This window comes from Centruroides sculpturatus, unplaced genomic scaffold (assembly GCF_000671375.1).
Source record: "Centruroides sculpturatus isolate CEXI.00-Female unplaced genomic scaffold, Cexi_2.0 scaffold764, whole genome shotgun sequence".
NCBI classification, from domain to species: Eukaryota; Metazoa; Arthropoda; class Arachnida; order Scorpiones; family Buthidae; genus Centruroides; species Centruroides sculpturatus.
Genome location: NW_019384991.1, coordinates 176,260 through 196,321, shown reverse-complemented (window position 1 = coordinate 196,321; position 20,062 = coordinate 176,260). Strand labels below are relative to the sequence as shown.

General features: G+C 31.9%; 1 protein-coding gene and 1 long non-coding RNA gene across 2 annotated transcripts in view; one reads left to right on the top strand and one right to left on the bottom strand.

Moving 5' to 3' along the window:
- The window catches only part of LOC111633031 (dual 3',5'-cyclic-AMP and -GMP phosphodiesterase 11-like), a 78,013-nt gene extending 63,847 nt beyond the window's left edge, over positions 1-14,166 (top strand). Inside the window, exons 21-23 of the mRNA XM_023377556.1 lie at positions 2,083-2,157; positions 6,383-6,466; positions 13,714-14,166. Coding sequence (XP_023233324.1) covers positions 2,083-2,157; positions 6,383-6,466; positions 13,714-13,833 — 279 coding nt within the window. The 3' untranslated portion in view covers positions 13,834-14,166. The remainder of the gene's footprint in view (positions 1-2,082; positions 2,158-6,382; positions 6,467-13,713) is intronic.
- Positions 818-19,997, bottom strand: LOC111633032. Its single transcript, XR_002758000.1, has 3 exons — positions 19,959-19,997; positions 1,623-1,670; positions 818-1,521 (listed from the first exon to the last, which is right to left on the bottom strand). It is a non-coding gene; the product is annotated as an uncharacterized LOC111633032 (long non-coding RNA).
- Positions 19,998-20,062: the final 65 nt, after the last annotated feature.

Here is a 20,062-nt window from a genome sequence, read left to right as displayed (position 1 = left end):
ATATTTTTGTGTTTTTAAAGGACTGTTTAGCAGCCATTAGCCTAAAAAGAAAGGTCAGTTGCCAAGTGTAATGTCTGGAACACAAAGTTAATAAATGGTGGTTCCTATATTTTTTGGAAAGGACTTTGTCTTCAAAAGAATTAATCATAATTATCTCCATCGGACGAAAATTTACAAAAAAAATTTTGAATTGAAATAATGTGACTTCTGGTTTGCATCAGAAGTTTGTATATAGTTAATTCAGCCTCAAGAGCTTGGGGGGATAGAAGAGTGGGTGAAAGTCCTTGTAACTAATGCCTTATAAGCTGCAATTGTGTAAGGATGAGGATCACATGACCCCCACTGTGATGCAAGAAGCACCTAGTTTGTGAAATACTGAGGTGTGGATATCTGACCCATTAACAGTAATATCAATGTCTAAGAAGTGCACCCTGAAGGGCTACATTGCTCCACTTTCATAATAACTTGTAAGAATTGTCAAATGGTATTGACAAAGGCTGTTAAATTCAGAACTGTCTTCTGAGAACTGGAGGGAGGATTTTGATCTCTAATGGTTGGATCTCACATAGATACAGGGCTACTGATTGGGACCCCCTTTCCCTGACTGCAGATTATACTATTAAATTGAAAGACCAAACTGTAACAAATTAAATGGGCCATCTCTAGAATGTGTTGATGAAAAGTGTCATCATTGACAATATGAAACAGCATGTCCCGGAGCACACAAAAACAAGAAGGAAGTTCAATGGAGGGGTAGAGGGATATAAAGTGTAAAACAGTGATGTGACAGGGAGAGCAATTTGTTATATTATCTCCACTGTGCTTGTGATGACATAAGGATATCCCTCTCTAGAGAAGGGCATGGGTGGCCTTTTCCAGCAGACAAGTGGGTGCTCTGGCTTTGTCCACAACCAGATGGAGGTATTGCCCATGTTTATGGGTCTTTGCAAACGTAAATAAGTTAGGGATATCTGGGGAGTCAAGAACTATGTTATAAAATGCTTGGCACCCTGTTAGCTTAGTATGGGCAAAACATTTAACCCTAGATTGCAATTTATCAATGTACCCGTCCTCAAACCTTTCACGTTGAGTTTATTCGATGTATTCATGTAAGTCCTGTTCATATGCATCACATTGCATGAGAACCAATGCTTTGGTTTCGTCAGCCCTGACAACAGTAACCTTTTGCTGTCCAAGAGACTTTGCAGCAGGATCTCCAAATTGGGGATGAAACATCTTGTATCCAGCCTAGGAGGAGGGGATGCAAATGCTGATCCATATTTCAATATTTCCACCAAAATGTTAATGTTAATATCCAGGATAGACTGAGAATCAACCTGAAGAAATGATACAAGAAAAATCTGAATGGATACTACGTTTTCAAGTTCCCAAGAATTGTAACCACCCCTCTTTTCCCTTTGTGGTATGGGGTTATATAGAATTAATGGGCTCTGTAGTAGATACTGAATATGGCTTTACTTAAAATTGTCCTATTTTTTTCATTCTTTGTTGGTGGAAGCCCTAAAAATATAATAATCACAAGATTAAAATTCAAAACATAAAAGTTGATTGTTTTAGATTACATATTGCATGCATATTAGTGTAGTATTCTTCAGAATTACTTTGAATTTTGGCATAACAGTTGATTATTTTCATTTCTTTTGTACCACCTGAAAGAAAAAAAATTATGAAATGAGAATTTTGAAAATTTGGAATAAATAACATTACTTATGTAGTCAAACACTTTTTTATTGGATTTTGAATTTTGATAGACTTTTTAGAATTGTAAATCCAAAAACAATAAAAAAAAAAAGATTTTGTGATAATTACATTTTAATATACCTGCTACCTGAATAAAATATTGTAAATGTTGCTATGTATAACATTATTATATAGTTGATACAGATGACATGAAAATTACAAAATATTTTGTAATCTTTGATATGCAGATACTTCTGCAAAGTACTTAGTAATTATTTAGCCTAATAAAGGAATCTTACTGTTCATTTGATATTAAAAATCAATTATTCATTACAACATGTTAAAATTTGTATGTAAAATTTAATTATTATTGAAATTTAGGTTGCAGAATTGGTGGCAAGTGAATTTTTTCAACAAGGAGATATTGAAAAAGAAGAATTAAAGATACAACCAATAGTAAGAATTTATATTTTTAAGACTAAAATGATTTATTGCAAACTGCATGCTGGAAGAATATTAAATTTTTACTATTTTAACAAAAAATTGTTTAACAAGACAAAAGCACTTTTGTCTAGTTATATTGCTCCTGTTGGGGAATAGAAAAACTTTTCAATTAAATGTTTTCAGTAAATCTTTTGTAGACTGGAGATTACCGTCCCCAAAACATCCCCTGAATGAAAACAATTATACTGTGGTTGAATGTATATATTAATTTAAGTATAGTTTTTAGTCCTCTTTGTTCTTTGTTTCTTCTTCCTTCCAGAACTTTCCTTTCTAACTCTTTTCCCTTGGGTGGGGTAACCGATTCTTGGAACCACATAGAACAATGAAAGAAAAAAGGTGCTGGGGCCAGTGAGTGAAAGAAAGGACATTCTTAGATCTAGACCTCGTAGTGGACAGATGTTGAATGTTGTGCTCCAGGTTGTGAATGGCAATGACTGGAGAATTCGAGAGAGTTTGAGAATTGGATTATTATCGTTGTGATAAAATGGTGTAATAACAAGGTGCAAGGAGAAACCTAGTGCAGATGATGAGGAGAGACTTTTCAGAAAAGGTTCAACATGGTATCCCACCCAAAATTGTGAAGTCCAACAAAACCCTTATTTCACTCCTTACTGTATTCTATTTTTCTAGATTTTCTATCTCCTATCATCTTTCTTTCCCTAGTATTAGTTACAAAACATATCATTTGCGACAAGTATAAATGATGACCAAAAACTATAACTGTGTGTCGGAATATTGTTTGACGCCGTATTGTCATTAATCACTGTAGAGTTGGAATCCAAAAGAACCTGTTCATATATGTGAAATAAGATACTTTGATTATACTATCGCTGAGTTATTTATATGGCTTTGCTTTGCCGATCTATGTATATTTTGCATGAACATCACACAATACAACATAAAATCAGTAAAAATGGTAAAATAAAACTGACAAAATATGATACATAACACTAAAATATATACAGTTATCCCTTGTATAACATGATAGTTACATTCTGAAAAAATGCCATGCTATATAAAACAAAGAATTAATACAAAACATAGGGTTACATTCCAGGAGTTAGCAAAAGTATACTATTCTGTTTTGTTACTAACCTGTAAGAGAAATATGTTTGGAAATAAATTATCAATTGCTTTAATAATCAATAATTAATTAACAGTCACAATTAGAAGTACTGTATTACGCTTTAATATTAATTTTAGTTAAACAAGATCTTTTTTTTTTTACAAAGAATTGTCATCATCTCAGCTTTTTTGTTGATCTTGATCAGAAGTATCAACAACATTTTCATATTTTTTATTTTATCATAAATATTATTATTGGAATGATAACTAAGACTGCAGTATTAAAAGAAATTTTTTGAACAAAATACATAAACTATTAAATAGAAATTATAAGATAAAATAATTACGAGGGTGGTTTCTTTTTCAGCCTCTGATGGTCCATAAAACAAAGACAAGTGTAAATAACTAAATGAATTTATTACCAAAAGTTAGGTACAAACATGATTCCTTTATGACATAATCACCATGAAGATTGAGGCATTTGTCATATCTGTGGATCAGCTTTGCAATCCCCTCTTCATAGAATGTTGCCTCCAGTGACTTTAGGTGGGCCTTAACATTGTTTTGAAGATCGTCATTAGTCTTGAACCTCTGACCTGTAGTAACGTTTTCAGTTCAGGAAAGAGGTGGAAGTCTTCACATATTAAAGATGTGTGAAGACTTCCACCCAGCTTGAAACTTTTTAAACACCCAGCATATACCCCGATTTAGTGCCGAGCAACTTCCACCTCTTTCCTGAATGAAAACGTGATTAGGAGGGTAGAGGTTTGAGACTAATGACAATCTTCAGAACAACAATAAGGCCCATCTCAAGTCACTGGCAGCAACATTCTATGAAGAGGGGATTGCAAAGCTCATCCACAGATATAACAAATGCCTCAATCTTCACAGTAATTATGTTGTAAAGGAACCATGTTTGTACCTAACTTTTGGTAATAAATTCATTTTGTTATTTACACTTGTCTGTTTTATGGACCATAGGTGGTTTCTTTTTCAACCTCCAATGTATAAATCATTATAATTTAAAGGCACAAAAAAAACAGGAAGTTAAAATACTGTTAAGGTTATAAGTTGGCTAGTTTATTATAATGTTCAGTTCTAACCTAATTGATTGGAAAAATCTATTAAAGCTTTCCTTCTCATTCTTTTTATGATCTTTTAGTCTTACCTTTAAATGGAGAGTAGTTTCTTATTATTGGAAATAATAGAAATTCTGTATACTTTTGACCACTCAAACATCCACAGCTTTCTGTTATTTTAAGAAAAGGATAGATGGCTAATATTGATAAGAGTACACTACAATTTGGGAATAAATTTACAATTTATTTAAAGTGCTTTTTTCAAAAAAGTGAACATGGTTGAATAAAACAGCAAATACTGTTTCATTATACATTGTCTTTACTGCACTAAATTTCATATTTTCTAGCTTCAATTGTAATAGGTGGTTGTGGTCATCAGATGAGCATTTCTTTTCTAATCATTCTTCATTTTCTCTTATATGGTTGTATTTAGTGAAACTGAAGGATGGAACATGAGAAAAGTGTTGATTTTATCACACTCTAAAATGAAATGTGGGATACATCTAGAAAATTTAAAGTACTATTCATTTTCTTTTCAGTGGTGAAATTGATGATAGGCACTCAGAATTTGTATAAACAATTTAAAATCTGAGTATATGGAATATTAAAAATAGATTTTGCCATTAATGGATTTATTCTTCAATGATATTACAAGAAATTATGCATGGAGACATCTGAATTTGTAAATATATTTAAAAATCCAAATGCCTCCAAGCATAATTTTGATTTGCAAATACAGTCAAATCCACATAAGTCAACACCCCAAGAGGAAGTGGAAATGTGTCGAGTTATCCGATGTGATGACTGAAACAAAGTTAAAAAAAAAACCACAAAATTACAATTAGGAAAATATAGTACATGCAATGTACTTCTCTGACCATCCATCACTGGCAATAAAGTTGGTTTCTTCTCCAAGTACCTCAGTGATTTCCATTGTTTTTTTGTTTCAGTATCAGCCCTGAAACAGGAAGATTCGATGAACAAATTTGCTTTAGCCAATATACCAGAGCATCTTCTCTGGTATTTGAGACAGCCATGATGAAGGCCCAAGAAAATGTTTCTTAATTTCCTCCTTTTTTCTTCAGAATTCCCATCAATGTTGTTCTTGGAAGGGTTTCTTCTTATACAAATTCAGCTTGCAAAGTTTAATTACATTCAAATTCAGATACAAGTTCATATTTTTCCTTCAATGTAAACGTTGTCAGATTTCAGATAATCATTTCTAACAGAAATGTGAAACACTTGCTGCAAATAACGCATGAATGAAAGATGAGAAAATGCAAAACTGGATTTTAAACTGTGTGGTGTGAACTCATTTTTTTTCAGGAAAGGAGTTGACTAATCAGGCGTCTAAACAAGTGTGGGACAGAAAAAGTATGTCAATTTATCCAAGGGTGACGAGTTAAACGGTGTCATGGAAACTAGAGTTTTTTTTTTTTAACATTAATGCCTATGTAAGTCGGCCGGGACCACAGAAAACTGACTACTTAACCAATGGTGTCTTGTTATACCCATGACGACTTATGCAGACTCAATTGTATATTTATATTTTACAAGTCTGAATTTGTATCACATAACTTTACTTGTAGCCAGATTGCCAAGGCAGTTGAAATATTAGTCTATTAAATTGGGGAATCTAGAAATGAATCTGGGTAAGCAACCCCAGGTATTTTCATAGTCTGTTCGGGATATGTTGGGCTCATCTTCATTATTTGGCAACCCACAATGGGATGATTATGAAGGCTGTCTTAGTGCCCACAGAAGGAAAGAGTTAAAAAAACCGAAGGATATAACTTTGGTTACATTGATTCTATACAAAACATTTCTAGCAAACAATGTGAAAATCAGTTATTCACAATTGATAAAAAAAAATATGAAATTTAACTTGTGTTCAAAACAAATACTTTTGAACTTAAGAAACCTAACTGAATAGGCAAAAATCCACTCTCTCTTATGGTTTTAATATTACAAATTTATTTATTTGTATTAGAATTAGTAATAGTCTAAGATTTATATCTGTATTTTTTTTCTAGGATATGATGAACAGAGATAAAAAAGATCAACTACCAATAATGCAAGTTAGATTTATTGATGCAATCTGCATTCCTGTCTATGAGGTAAATCAAACATAATAGCTTAAGATTCATAACATAAGCTTTAAGATTATTAAGATAAAAGAAAAATTAATTTTAATAATTCAGTTACTTTTTAAACACCTTATATATGACAATTAATTTATGTAAAATATACCATAATAAACTTAGACGAACAGTAGTTATTGTCAAAAATCACTAAGAAAGCTATATTAAAGGTTACCTTATAATTCATAATATTTTTAGCATAAATTGGTTCATTGTAAAAATGAGAATCAATATAAAATGTTTATATTTAATATCTGAAAGACAAATGTAATTACTTTAGGAAAGGGTTTTCTTGACTTTTTACTTTCCCAGCTGTTATATATAACAGGGTGAAAGTATTGCAGTTGATCAAAATAAATGACCCACCAAGGTTTTTACACTTTTGGACTCAGAGGACCTTGAAACATGAGAAATGCAAAAAACTTCAGGGGATTTTCTGTATGGATGTTAGTGTGTGTGGAGTGCACAATTTTGTTCATCCACTTTGAAGCTTCAAAGTCCTCCTGTGTCTTGATGAAAACTTCTGAAATTTTGCAGTGAGGTTTGTGTATTAGCAGAGTGATGCTATTAAATTTTCATGATTGAAGGTTAATGTGGTATCCTGTGCCATATTTTAAGTAGGATCAGATGTAATGAAGATTTTACTCATTATTAGCATTTACAATTTTTGATAAAACTCATCTCTACCTTCAAAATTAAGTTTTTTGCCACTTTATAATAATAAAATAGGTTTTTCTAAATTTTTGCAATAGATGGCACCACCACAATTTAAAATTTTTTGCTGGAGAAGTTATGCCGTGAGAACGTGAGCAAAATTAAGATTTTTACAATGAAATAAGTTTTTTTTTTCCTCGCAAAATTATTTTTATTATAGATTCCAACGTCACTATCGACACAATAAGATGAGATTACTACTGTTACAATATTTAAATTCACACGTACTGTACCGTTTCCGATCTCGATCACATAAAGGGCCCGACCTTAATAACTAACCTTATATACTAACTTAATATTAGTGGAAGAGAAGAATAGAAGTAGGAGGATGAAAGCAGAATACATACGATAGACAAAGAAATACCCGGGATTTTTTCGTTATGTATGTTCAACTTATACGTGCTGTCGGGTGGGATGCCACACGATGACTTCTAACTCGAGTCGTCGTCGTCTTCCTATCTGTATTATGATCCCTTTTCTAATTTCTTTTGCCGCTGTCGCTGGACGAGAACTTCTTTCTCCTTCTTTCCAATATCTCCGTTCGTGGCTTAAGCGACTCTCGAGTGTCCACTCTCCACATCTGTACCTCTCGCAGTTCCGTCCTCGAATGCCTTTTGTCCGTTCCTCCGTGTCTTAAGGGTAATTCGAACTTCTTTGTTCTTCCGTTTCCCGGAAGTGGTCATCCCACCCAAGGGACAGGGATTAAGATAGGAAAGTTCTAGAAGGAGATAGAATAATAGAACAAAGGATAGCAGGAAAGAACTAAGCTAACTTAACTAACTTAACTTAATACATACAACATATAGCGTACGACTACATACGTTCCCCACATAAAGGATAATTACCGTAGTGTAACTTGCGGTAATTCACTTTGTTCCCGCGCAGATTGTAATTATGACGGAAATTTGGCACATCGTTATTCCCTTCATCACCAAACTGTAGGTTGTCATTGCCTTCGGTCCTGTTTTCCTGATCTGGTTGCTGACCCCGGCAAGAACTCACGGGTACGCGTCGGATGTAAGTCGGTACGTCGTCATTATCCTCATATTCAGTAGTATCCGGAGCCTTTCTTCTCCATGTCCTCGGCTGCTTAGTAAAGTGCAACGGGGTGTAACAGGGTTTTAAGCGGTCGGTATGAACGACCATACGGCTGTTAGGGGAATTACCTTCGATCTCGGCGGTGACGGGTCCAAGCATCCGGACAATGCGGAAGGGGCCAAGATACTTGGCGGAAAACTTCCCAAACCTCCTTCCGTTCCCCTTACGGAGTAGCCATACGCGCTGTCCGCTCCCCCATTCACTGATCTTACGGTTATTATTAATGCGATTACGATTACACCTATTTTTATGTCTCCCTAACTCATATGATACCTCACGGATGCACTTTAACCTCTCTCTCCACTCGTTATGAGACCCGTCACTCGTTACGTTAGTCTCCATATCGCTCGGAAAAGCCCAGGGGAAACGGGGGTCGAAACCATATAAAAGAAAAGCAGGCGATTCACCTGTGGAGGCATGAGACGCATTATTGTAAGAAAAGAGGGCTGGTGGGACAAATATATCCCAATCTCTATTGTTCCCTCCAGAAATACGAGATATCACACCACAAATGGATTTATTGAACCTCTCGCATACGGAGTTGGCACAGGGACGATAAGCGGTGGTGAGATTATGTTTGATTTTTAAAGTTTCACAAGCTTCCTGGAATACCCGCGAGGTAAAATTTCCACCACGATCAGACACGACCACCTCAGGGCAGCCATAACGGCAAACGACACGTTCGAATAATGCTTCGGCAACGGTTGTTGCGGATTGATTACTCATGGGGCAGACCTCAGCGTACCTAGTATATATATCGACGATCGAAAGAAGATACCTATTTCCCCTCGGAGTGATGTTAAGGGGACCAATGATATCCATAGCGATCTTCTGAAACGGAAAGTCAGCGGTTTCCGTTTCTTGGAGTGGAGCGCGGGTACGGTGCAAGTTATGTTTTTGACAGGTAACGCAGGTTGTTATATAACACGCTTCACGTGAGATAGGAGGTTCCTAATATGGTAATGACGGTCTATGAGATCGTGGGTCTTCTCGGCACCTAAATGCCCAGCAAGGGGGGAGGTATGGAACACCTTTATTACCTCATCAATCATATCCTTCCCTACACATGTTCGCTTCCACTGGCGCAACCCATAATGCCCGGGCTTAACATGAACAAGGACCCCACCCTCCAATTGATATTCAGGTTGAATACCTGTGTCATGTAATGGAGTGCTACTGTCTCTATTTACGCGATTATATTTTAACTTACTCAGGAACTCATCTCTTCCCTGAGAATCGACTATCCGCCTCCAGAAATCGTTGCTTACAGTGTTAAGATTGTAATCTTTAAGTTTGGAAGGATTTTCGATTTCCATAGGGCGTGATAATAAATCAGCCATGGGATTTTGCTTCCCTTTAACGTGAGAAATACTAAGGTCATAATAGGATAGTTCCATGGACCAACGCATCAAGCGTTTATTGTGATTTTGCATATCCTTCAAATAAATTAGAGGTTTGTGGTCTGAATAAATTCTCAGACCATGACCCAGTATAATGGGCTTGAAATGACGAAACGCGAGGACGATGGATAAGCATTCCTTTTCGATCGTTGCATAATTCAATTCAGCGCCACGGAACTTCCTACTAAAGTAACCGACTGGAACAAAGTTATTATCTCTCATTTGGCCAAGAACAGCACCGGCGCACCTATCAGAGGCACCAGTATATAAGTGGAAAGGGTCCGAAAAATTAGGGTGAGACAGTAAAGGTGGGTTCGTAAGAACTGCCTTGAACTTCTCGAAACTAGCTTGGCAATTCTGATCCCAAATAAATTTTTGTTTACTTTTAGTCAGCTCCGTCAATGGTAGAGCCATCTCAGCGAAATTTGGAATAAAATTTCTAAAAAAACCAATCATGCCCAGGAACCCTCTCACTTCCTTCACGTTCTTAGGGTGACTCAGATTACGAATAGCTTGTACATTATCAGGATCGGGAAGGACACCATCCTTATTAATAAGATGTCCTAAATAACGCACTTCACCCATTATAAGTTTACTCTTGCGTGGGTGTAATTTCAGGTTAGCGCTAGACAGTATGCTCAGGACTTTATCCAGGAGTTCGAGGTGCTCGTCAATAGTCCTAGAAAACAGGACTATATCATCCTGGAATACAAAACAGTTTATGCCAATAAATTGTCCTAAAAGACTGGACATCACATATTGAAAGAATCTCCCGCTATTCTTGGCCCCTTGGGGTAAACGGCACATTTGATATTTACCCCAGGGCGTAGAGAATGCATAAACATGTCTTATTGACGGGTCAAGAGGAATCTGGAAATATCCAGATTTTAAATCCAGGACCGAGAAATATTGACTCCCGTGAAACTTGCTTAATATCTCATCAACCCGTGCTAAAGGGAATTCTTGGGGCTGGGTGATCTCATTTATGCGTCTAAGGTCCAGAGTCATACGTAATTCACCTGAGGCTTTCTCGATGATGTGAATGGGAGAATTCCAAGCGGAAGAGCTTTCCTCTATGATCCCAGCTTCTAAATATGAGGATATGAGTTTTTTAAGTTCCTTCAAATAACACTCAGGAATGCAATACTGCCGTGTATTAATGGGTTGACGGGTTTCCACAATTGGCTTGTGTGAAAAATGCAAAGAGCCTTTAAGTTCGCTAATCGATGTAGCAAAACACTTCGGGTAGTTGGCGAATATACTATATAATCTATCTCTGATATGTTTCTCCAAGCTTTCCAAACCCTGTAATTCTATTTCCAAACCCTGTAATTCTATCGGCGCGAAAAAGGAATAGTTAAGAGTTGAAGTCGATCCCTTTCTCAGAAGGGGGGGGGTGCTTAAGAGGGACTTTTTAATTTCACCAAATAGGTTAGGAAATTCACTAAGGACATCGACACCCAAGATACCGTCATACTCGAGGTGGTCGGGGAAACACATACAAGCTATGGTGTTTGGGACAGACTTACCGCTGTATTCTATAGTCGCATGGAATATGTATTCGCAAGTTTGTACCGTCGTGCTAATTCCTCTAATCCCAAAACTTGCTGCCTCTAGTTTAACCCTTTCCAAAACACTGGTGGGCATTTTATTTAAAGTGGCCAGGTGGTACAAAGATTTTTCAGCCCCAGTGTCGATTAGGAACACGGTCTCAACCCCGGAGAAGTCGCCTTTAATAATAGGAAGACCTCTTTCAGATATGATTACCTCCGGAGTCAGTTTTATAACAACGTCGGGGACATGACACTGGCCCTCATCATGACCCCTTATTAGTTTAACGCATCCCTTCGTCGTTTGGGGCAACTCCTAGCAAAGTGATTGAGGTCCCCACATACGAAGCATGCCCTCCTTTGGGTCCTGATGGGCTTTTCGTGTATACTTAATAGTTGATTAACTGAGTCCGTTAATGCCTTAACTTCGGCTGCCAGGGTCTTTATCTGATCGTCTTCGGGTTTATTAGCGACGACCGATGATATCTCGTTGGGATGGCCTGAATTATCGGATGATTGCTGGGTCACGATATTTATACCCTTCCTGTCTCCCACGTCACCACATTCCAACTCAACCTGTTCTTCAGCCTCCGCAAACTCAAAAGCTTCGTCCAGAGTTTTAGGGCTGCGTCTCAAAACATTACCCTTGACCCTACCGTTTAACCCCTTCACAAATCTTTCTAATACAACATCATCACATAGACTGGCTATATTCTTGCTGCCCTTTACAGCACGTGCTAAAAGAGTTCTTGTGCGAACTATGAAGTCCATAACAGATTCGTTGTTATTTTGTTTAATGTTCATAAGTAAATCTATGGCAGCTTTCTCTCTCGGTGACTTTCTCGTGAAACATTTTATGAGGTCGCGTTTAATGTCTTGGTATGACGACGGGTATTGTTCCAACAGGCAGAAAAAGGTGGCTAGAGGTTCCCCTTTTAGTTTTGCCTGGAGAACAGCTACTTTCACTTCATCCTGCCACCCAGCGAGCCTAGACGCGTTTTCCACAGTGTGGAAGAATTGTTGAACATTGACAGAATCACTGGGGGAATTCGAATATTGGGGAATCATCCCCAAGAATCCGGTAACAATAAGAGGGGGATTTGTCGCAACCATTTGGTACGACATCGTCGTACTTTCAGCGTGGTCATCTCCGGATGTCATGGTCGAAATATATATATATTTAATAATATAATAACGGAAACGTACAATAAGAATACAATTTGACCTTGTAGCAGTAAATGTGACTATTGTTGGAATCCTGTCGCGGATGCCATTGTGAGAACGTGAGCAAAATTAAGATTTTTACAATGAAATAATTTTGCGAAAAAAAAAATTTATTTTTATTTATAGATTCCAACGTCACTATTAACACAAATGGTATATGATATTACTACTATTACAATATTTCAATTTACACGTACTGTACCGTTTCCAATCACGATCACATAAAAGGGCCCGACCTTAATAACTAACTTACATACTAACTTAATATTAGTGGAAGAGATAAATAGAAGTAGGAGGATGAAAGCGGAATATATATGATAGACAAAGAAATACCCGGGATTTTTTTGTTGGTATGTTCGACTTATACGTGCTGTCGGGTGGGACGCCACACGATGACTTCTAACTCGAGTTGTCGTCGTCTTCCTATCCTGTATTACGATCCTTATTCTTCTAAATTCTTTTGCCGCTATCGCTGGACGGAAACTTCTTTCTCAATCTTTCCAGTACCTCAGTTCGTGGTTTAAGCAACTCTCAAGTCTCCACTCTTCACGTCTGCACCTCTCGCAGTTCCGTCCTCGAATGCCTTTTGTCCGTTACTCGTGTCCTCGGGGTAATTCGAACTTCTTTGTTCTTCCGTTTCCCGGAAGTGGTCATCCCACCCAAGGGACAGGGATTAAGATAGGAAAGTTCTAGAAGGAGATAGAATAATAGAACAAAGGATAGCAGGAAAGAACTAAACTAACTTAACTTAATACATATAACATATAGCGTACGACTACAATGCAACAACTTGTTTGGCAAAACTTTTCCGTTGACTACTTAAGAATAATTTATACTTTTTATATAGATAACCATTTATTTGAAACTCCAGATGATAATACAAATAAAAAACCTGCCATAAAAATATCAATATTGTATATAATTAAGCAATATGATTTTGTTGTACTGTTTTAGTTTTTAGTAGAAAACAAAATAATCGTTAATTTTTCTCATATCATTATATATGTAATTGTATACAAACTGATAAACAGAACATCACTGTGAATCTACATTGTACATCATTTGTAATAAAGGCACTGTAAATAATGACTTCTTGATCACTTTAATTTAAATGGTAACAAAATAAGTATAAACAAACTTTATATGGGATGGAAAAAGTTTGAACTAATTTTTAAATTATATAATATACTAATAAAAACTCTTAAATCAGAATTAACTTTTTCTAAAAATCTTTCAGGCATTTGCCAAGATTTCAGACAAATTGGTACCGCTCTTGACTGGAGTGAAGGAAAATCGGAAAAAGTGGATGGAGATGGCAGAGTCCAACTTTCTAGGAATAGAAGAAAATACACGGTGAATTCGGAAGTTTTGTTTACAATAAACAAATAATTGGCATATGAAAATTGATAAAAATTTGAGTTTTAAAGTTTTTAAAATTTTTTGAGTAAAATAGAGTAACAAATTTCCATTCTGTTATTAACTGTTTCATGGATAAAAGATTCTTTTTTGTTAAATTTTGATTTGGATTGAATTACTTTTCAAAGAATCTTTAAATTTTTAGAAATGATGATATATGGATAATAGTTAATGCCTTACTCTATTTTAAAGTGATGATATGAAATTTTATCAGTGGCATTATAAAGTCTGGATTTTCCTCATACAATTTTCAAAAAAAAAAAAAAAAAATTAAGTGAAAAATAAATAAATTTAAACAAATGTCATTATCAGAAATAAAGCTGAAAAAAAGTATATATTTTTGGATCTTCTAAGCTTTCAGACCCACCATTCTGGTGGACTAACTGATCAACAAATATTTCAAATTGAATATGACGTACTTGAACCTATAACAGATGTGTATCAAATAATCTTTCAACGACGAACGTTTTCATAACCCCTTCTGGGCTCTTCTTCAGGTGAAACAGCTGGATCAAACACCAAAAACGAAATTTGAATAAATAAGAACTCTGTTGAGTTTGAATCATTCGGATCGTTTGCTTATTTCGTCACGTGATATGTTTGAATGTGATCGAAGTTAACGATCAATGTCCAAATTCAAGAGAAAGATATTATTATGATACTTAAAAACGTGCAATTGAGATACATACTTAGAAGGTACTGGGGAACATGTGAGAACAGTATTGAATAAGTATGTATCTCAATCGCACGTTTTTAAGTATCATAATAATATCTTTCTCTTGAATTTGGATATTGATCGTTAACTTCGATCACATTCAAACATATCATGTGACGAAATAAGCAAACGATCCGAATGATTCAAACTCAACAGAGTTCTTATTTATTCAAATTTCGTTTTTGGTGTTTGATCCAGCTGTTTCACCTGAAGAAGAGCCCAGAAGGGGTTATGAAAACGTTCGTCGTTGAAAGATTATTCGATACACATCGGTTATAGGTTCAAGTACGTCATATTTATTTTATACAATCCGGTGTGCAGTAGCTGTTATATATTTCAAATTGAATGTCATATAATAGAAAAAGATAATTATATGATATAATTATTATAAGTTTAAAATATTATATAGAAAACAAATTCAAAATTTATTTAATAATACTTTGTTTGTTTCTCCTTGTGGTCTAATAAAAAAACTTGAGAGAGTTAACAGCATTTAAAATAGTTTTTTCTTATAATGTGATGTCATTACACAATACTTTGATGTAGTACCTGCATATTTTATGCTATATGATTGTAATTATTGCAATATTATTTCTGTGTAGATTTTAAATTTGTAACAAAATAAATGTGAACTGTGTATATAAACATATATAGCATTATAAAAATTAAAGTGACTGTGTATATAGAAAACGTGTTATGTATATAGAAGCATACTTTTATGGCCTTTATAAAATTGTATATAAACTGTTATAAATTAAAGTAATTTAAGTCTAAACTATTTCTTTTCAGTATGAAATTTGGACAATTCTTTTTGATGTTTTACCTATCTTAATGTAATTTTTAAATCCTTCTATCAACACAATAATTATTTAAATTTTGTATCTTATGCAAGTAATGTATATTGATTAAATTTAAAATACAGGCCATATCATTTGGTGTTTTGGTAAAATGGCATTAAATTAATTAATGTTCAGTACTTTCTCTTTCATACTGTATCATGTATATAGCTCATTAAAAAAATATAGCATTACCTATTAATAAAGTATTGATTTATTTGCGTTAAAAACTTTAAAAATATTTGATTTATAGTATAATTTTAATTAAAAAAAATTAAATTTCATACTTAGATAACATTACTAAAATACATAATAATCAAGTAATAAAAATATTGAAGAAATAATTCAATTATGTTGAAACTATTTAAAAGAACTTTTAAAATATTGTCTGGTTAGAAAAATTTTCCATAGTTTTTATTATTGAACTATATATAAAGATAAAAAATTCTATTGATAATTTCTTTGTGGTTAAAAGTGATAGTTTAACATCAAATGTTTCATTTACAGTACATACTTAAATTTCATTTGAAAACATATTTTTAATAATTTTATATAGTAGTTATAATTATAAATAAAGACAATTAGCATAACATTAAAATATTTTAACTCTAATTATATAGTTTAATAATAAAATAATGTTAATTTTTTTTGTTCACTACTAAATTTAATTTAAAAAAATTAATTAAATTATTAAGCTCTATTTTTTGTTTTGAACAAATAAAATAAAAATATGCTATTCAATTTTTTAAAATCATATTTTGCAAAGAAGTTCATTAAATTTAAACTTTATTTCTCTCTTCAGTTTCATTTGTTAGTAATTTTTCAGTTTAATGACATCTAAGCTTTAATTTAGTATCTTATCTTGCATTAAAAGGACATAAATTGTAGCAAACAAAAATTAATTTATTATAATTTCCAGTTAAAATTTTCAGCTAATATGTTTATAAATTACTGTTTAACAAATTAAGCAAAATTAACATCTATTATGTTTTAAAAATGATAAAAAAATATTTATGAAAATCCATTTTAAATTATGATGCTGTAAATAATTTTAAAAGTGCATAATAATGCCCTCTGCATTTTTTAAATAACAACATTAAACTGTTACAAAATCAAGTTAGCAATTGTTATATACCTAAATCAGATTTGTAAAAACGTTTCAAATTGAGTTGAAAAATATTCAATGTTTCAAAATGCTAAATATAGATCAATTGGATTATTTTAATGTGTATAAAAATGTTCCAATCACAAAAAATATTTTGAAAGAAAGCATTCATTATATTATAAATGCACCATCTGTAGATCTACAGATGGTGCATTAAAGATATCAAAAACATTACATTCAGACTTATAAACAATTTACCAAGTATTTCCATTTCAAATATGAAAAACAAACATTTAAATTACAGTATTATTATATTTGAAGTGTGTAATAANGATATAATTATTATAAGTTTAAAATATTATATAGAAAACAAATTCAAAATTTATTTAATAATACTTTGTTTGTTTCTCCTTGTGGTCTAATAAAAAAACTTGAGAGAGTTAACAGCATTTAAAATAGTTTTTTCTTATAATGTGATGTCATTACACAATACTTTGATGTAGTACCTGCATATTTTATGCTATATGATTGTAATTATTGCAATATTATTTCTGTGTAGATTTTAAATTTGTAACAAAATAAATGTGAACTGTGTATATAAACATATATAGCATTATAAAAATTAAAGTGACTGTGTATATAGAAAACGTGTTATGTATATAGAAGCATACTTTTATGGCCTTTATAAAATTGTATATAAACTGTTATAAATTAAAGTAATTTAAGTCTAAACTATTTCTTTTCAGTATGAAATTTGGACAATTCTTTTTGATGTTTTACCTATCTTAATGTAATTTTTAAATCCTTCTATCAACACAATAATTATTTAAATTTTGTATCTTATGCAAGTAATGTATATTGATTAAATTTAAAATACAGGCCATATCATTTGGTGTTTTGGTAAAATGGCATTAAATTAATTAATGTTCAGTACTTTCTCTTTCATACTGTATCATGTATATAGCTCATTAAAAAAATATAGCATTACCTATTAATAAAGTATTGATTTATTTGCGTTAAAAACTTTAAAAATATTTGATTTATAGTATAATTTTAATTAAAAAAAATTAAATTTCATACTTAGATAACATTACTAAAATACATAATAATCAAGTAATAAAAATATTGAAGAAATAATTCAATTATGTTGAAACTATTTAAAAGAACTTTTAAAATATTGTCTGGTTAGAAAAATTTTCCATAGTTTTTATTATTGAACTATATATAAAGATAAAAAATTCTATTGATAATTTCTTTGTGGTTAAAAGTGATAGTTTAACATCAAATGTTTCATTTACAGTACATACTTAAATTTCATTTGAAAACATATTTTTAATAATTTTATATAGTAGTTATAATTATAAATAAAGACAATTAGCATAACATTAAAATATTTTAACTCTAATTATATAGTTTAATAATAAAATAATGTTAATTTTTTTTGTTCACTACTAAATTTAATTTAAAAAAATTAATTAAATTATTAAGCTCTATTTTTTGTTTTGAACAAATAAAATAAAAATATGCTATTCAATTTTTTAAAATCATATTTTGCAAAGAAGTTCATTAAATTTAAACTTTATTTCTCTCTTCAGTTTCATTTGTTAGTAATTTTTCAGTTTAATGACATCTAAGCTTTAATTTAGTATCTTATCTTGCATTAAAAGGACATAAATTGTAGCAAACAAAAATTAATTTATTATAATTTCCAGTTAAAATTTTCAGCTAATATGTTTATAAATTACTGTTTAACAAATTAAGCAAAATTAACATCTATTATGTTTTAAAAATGATAAAAAAATATTTATGAAAATCCATTTTAAATTATGATGCTGTAAATAATTTTAAAAGTGCATAATAATGCCCTCTGCATTTTTTAAATAACAACATTAAACTGTTACAAAATCAAGTTAGCAATTGTTATATACCTAAATCAGATTTGTAAAAACGTTTCAAATTGAGTTGAAAAATATTCAATGTTTCAAAATGTTAAATATAGATCAATTGGATTATTTTAATGTGTATAAAAATGTTCCAATCACAAAAAATATTTTGAAAGAAAGCATTCATTATATTATAAATGCACCATCTGTAGATCTACAGATGGTGCATTAAAGATATCAAAAACATTACATTCAGACTTATAAACAATTTACCAAGTATTTCCATTTCAAATATGAAAAACAAACATTTAAATTACAGTATTATTATATTTGAAGTGTGTAATAATCATTAAAAAAAATTCAACTTTATTATATATTCATAATTATAAATTCTAAATATTTTTATAATCAAATAATTAGTATTGTAAAAATAATAATAAAATCCTGATTAGTTTTGATGTTTTCCAAATGTAAAACTAAATTGAAATGTATGTTGCTACACCCTTTATCAGTAATTCTTTCTCATAATATAAAGAATTAAGAAAATATATAAAAACTAATGAGGAATTTATTATTATTTTTACAAATACCAATTATTTGATTATAAAAATATTAGAATTTATAATTATAAATATATGATAAAGTTGAATTTTGCTTATGAATATAATCATGAATTTCAAATATAATAATTTTAATTAAATGTTCATTTTTCTTAGTTGAAATGACAATACTGAATAAATTGTTTATAGGTCTAAATCTTAAAACAGTTTATTAAAAAAATAGGCTTTATATTAGATAATAATGTTTATCCAGTTCTTAGCCAAATATAATTAGTTACTTAAAACTTCTTTGCATGTATACAGCATCATGATATGCTAATATTGAAATAATTTAATTTACAAGTCAAATTAACTGTAGCTTTAATTGTCAATGAGCAATAGAAGGACATATATCATCTTAATGGTCTACAAAATCCAATTCTAATCATTAATTTTGTAACGATGTCTCTCATAGAAAATATATAGGATCGTCATAAGAATAGATTGAAGATAATTTGAGAGGAAAATTATGCCTATACCTTTTACTTCAGCATAATTTTCTTAACAGTTCTGCCCATAGATAATATATCCATTAAACACCTATTACAACTGTCATAAAAGAGTGGATTTAATTCTAACATAGAAAGGTTTCTGCCTTTTTTCTTGAGATCAGATATGTTGAAAATATGCAGAGAAATATTGTAATGGGGAAACGGAATAAAAACTTTTACTTTTTTAAAATTTCTAACAACATTTTTATAAATATTATAAAGTCTCTGTAAATCCGCACGAAAAATATATAAATTTTCGGTTTAGCGGTAGACCATCACACAGCAGATAGCTAATTACTTCTCTTTATTTAATCACTGTATATGCATTTCGGTCCTATTAAAGAACCCTCTTCAGTACTACAAAATATAAATATTATAATAAACCTTATGCGAGTAAAACTACCAATGTAACAATTAATATTTTAGTTTTTCATTACCATTTAGGTACACAGCTTGGATTCACATTTCATTAGCACTTTCATATCAAGTGTATTTAGTAACGTTTTCTGATTGTCTATGGTCGTATTTCTAAATTACTATA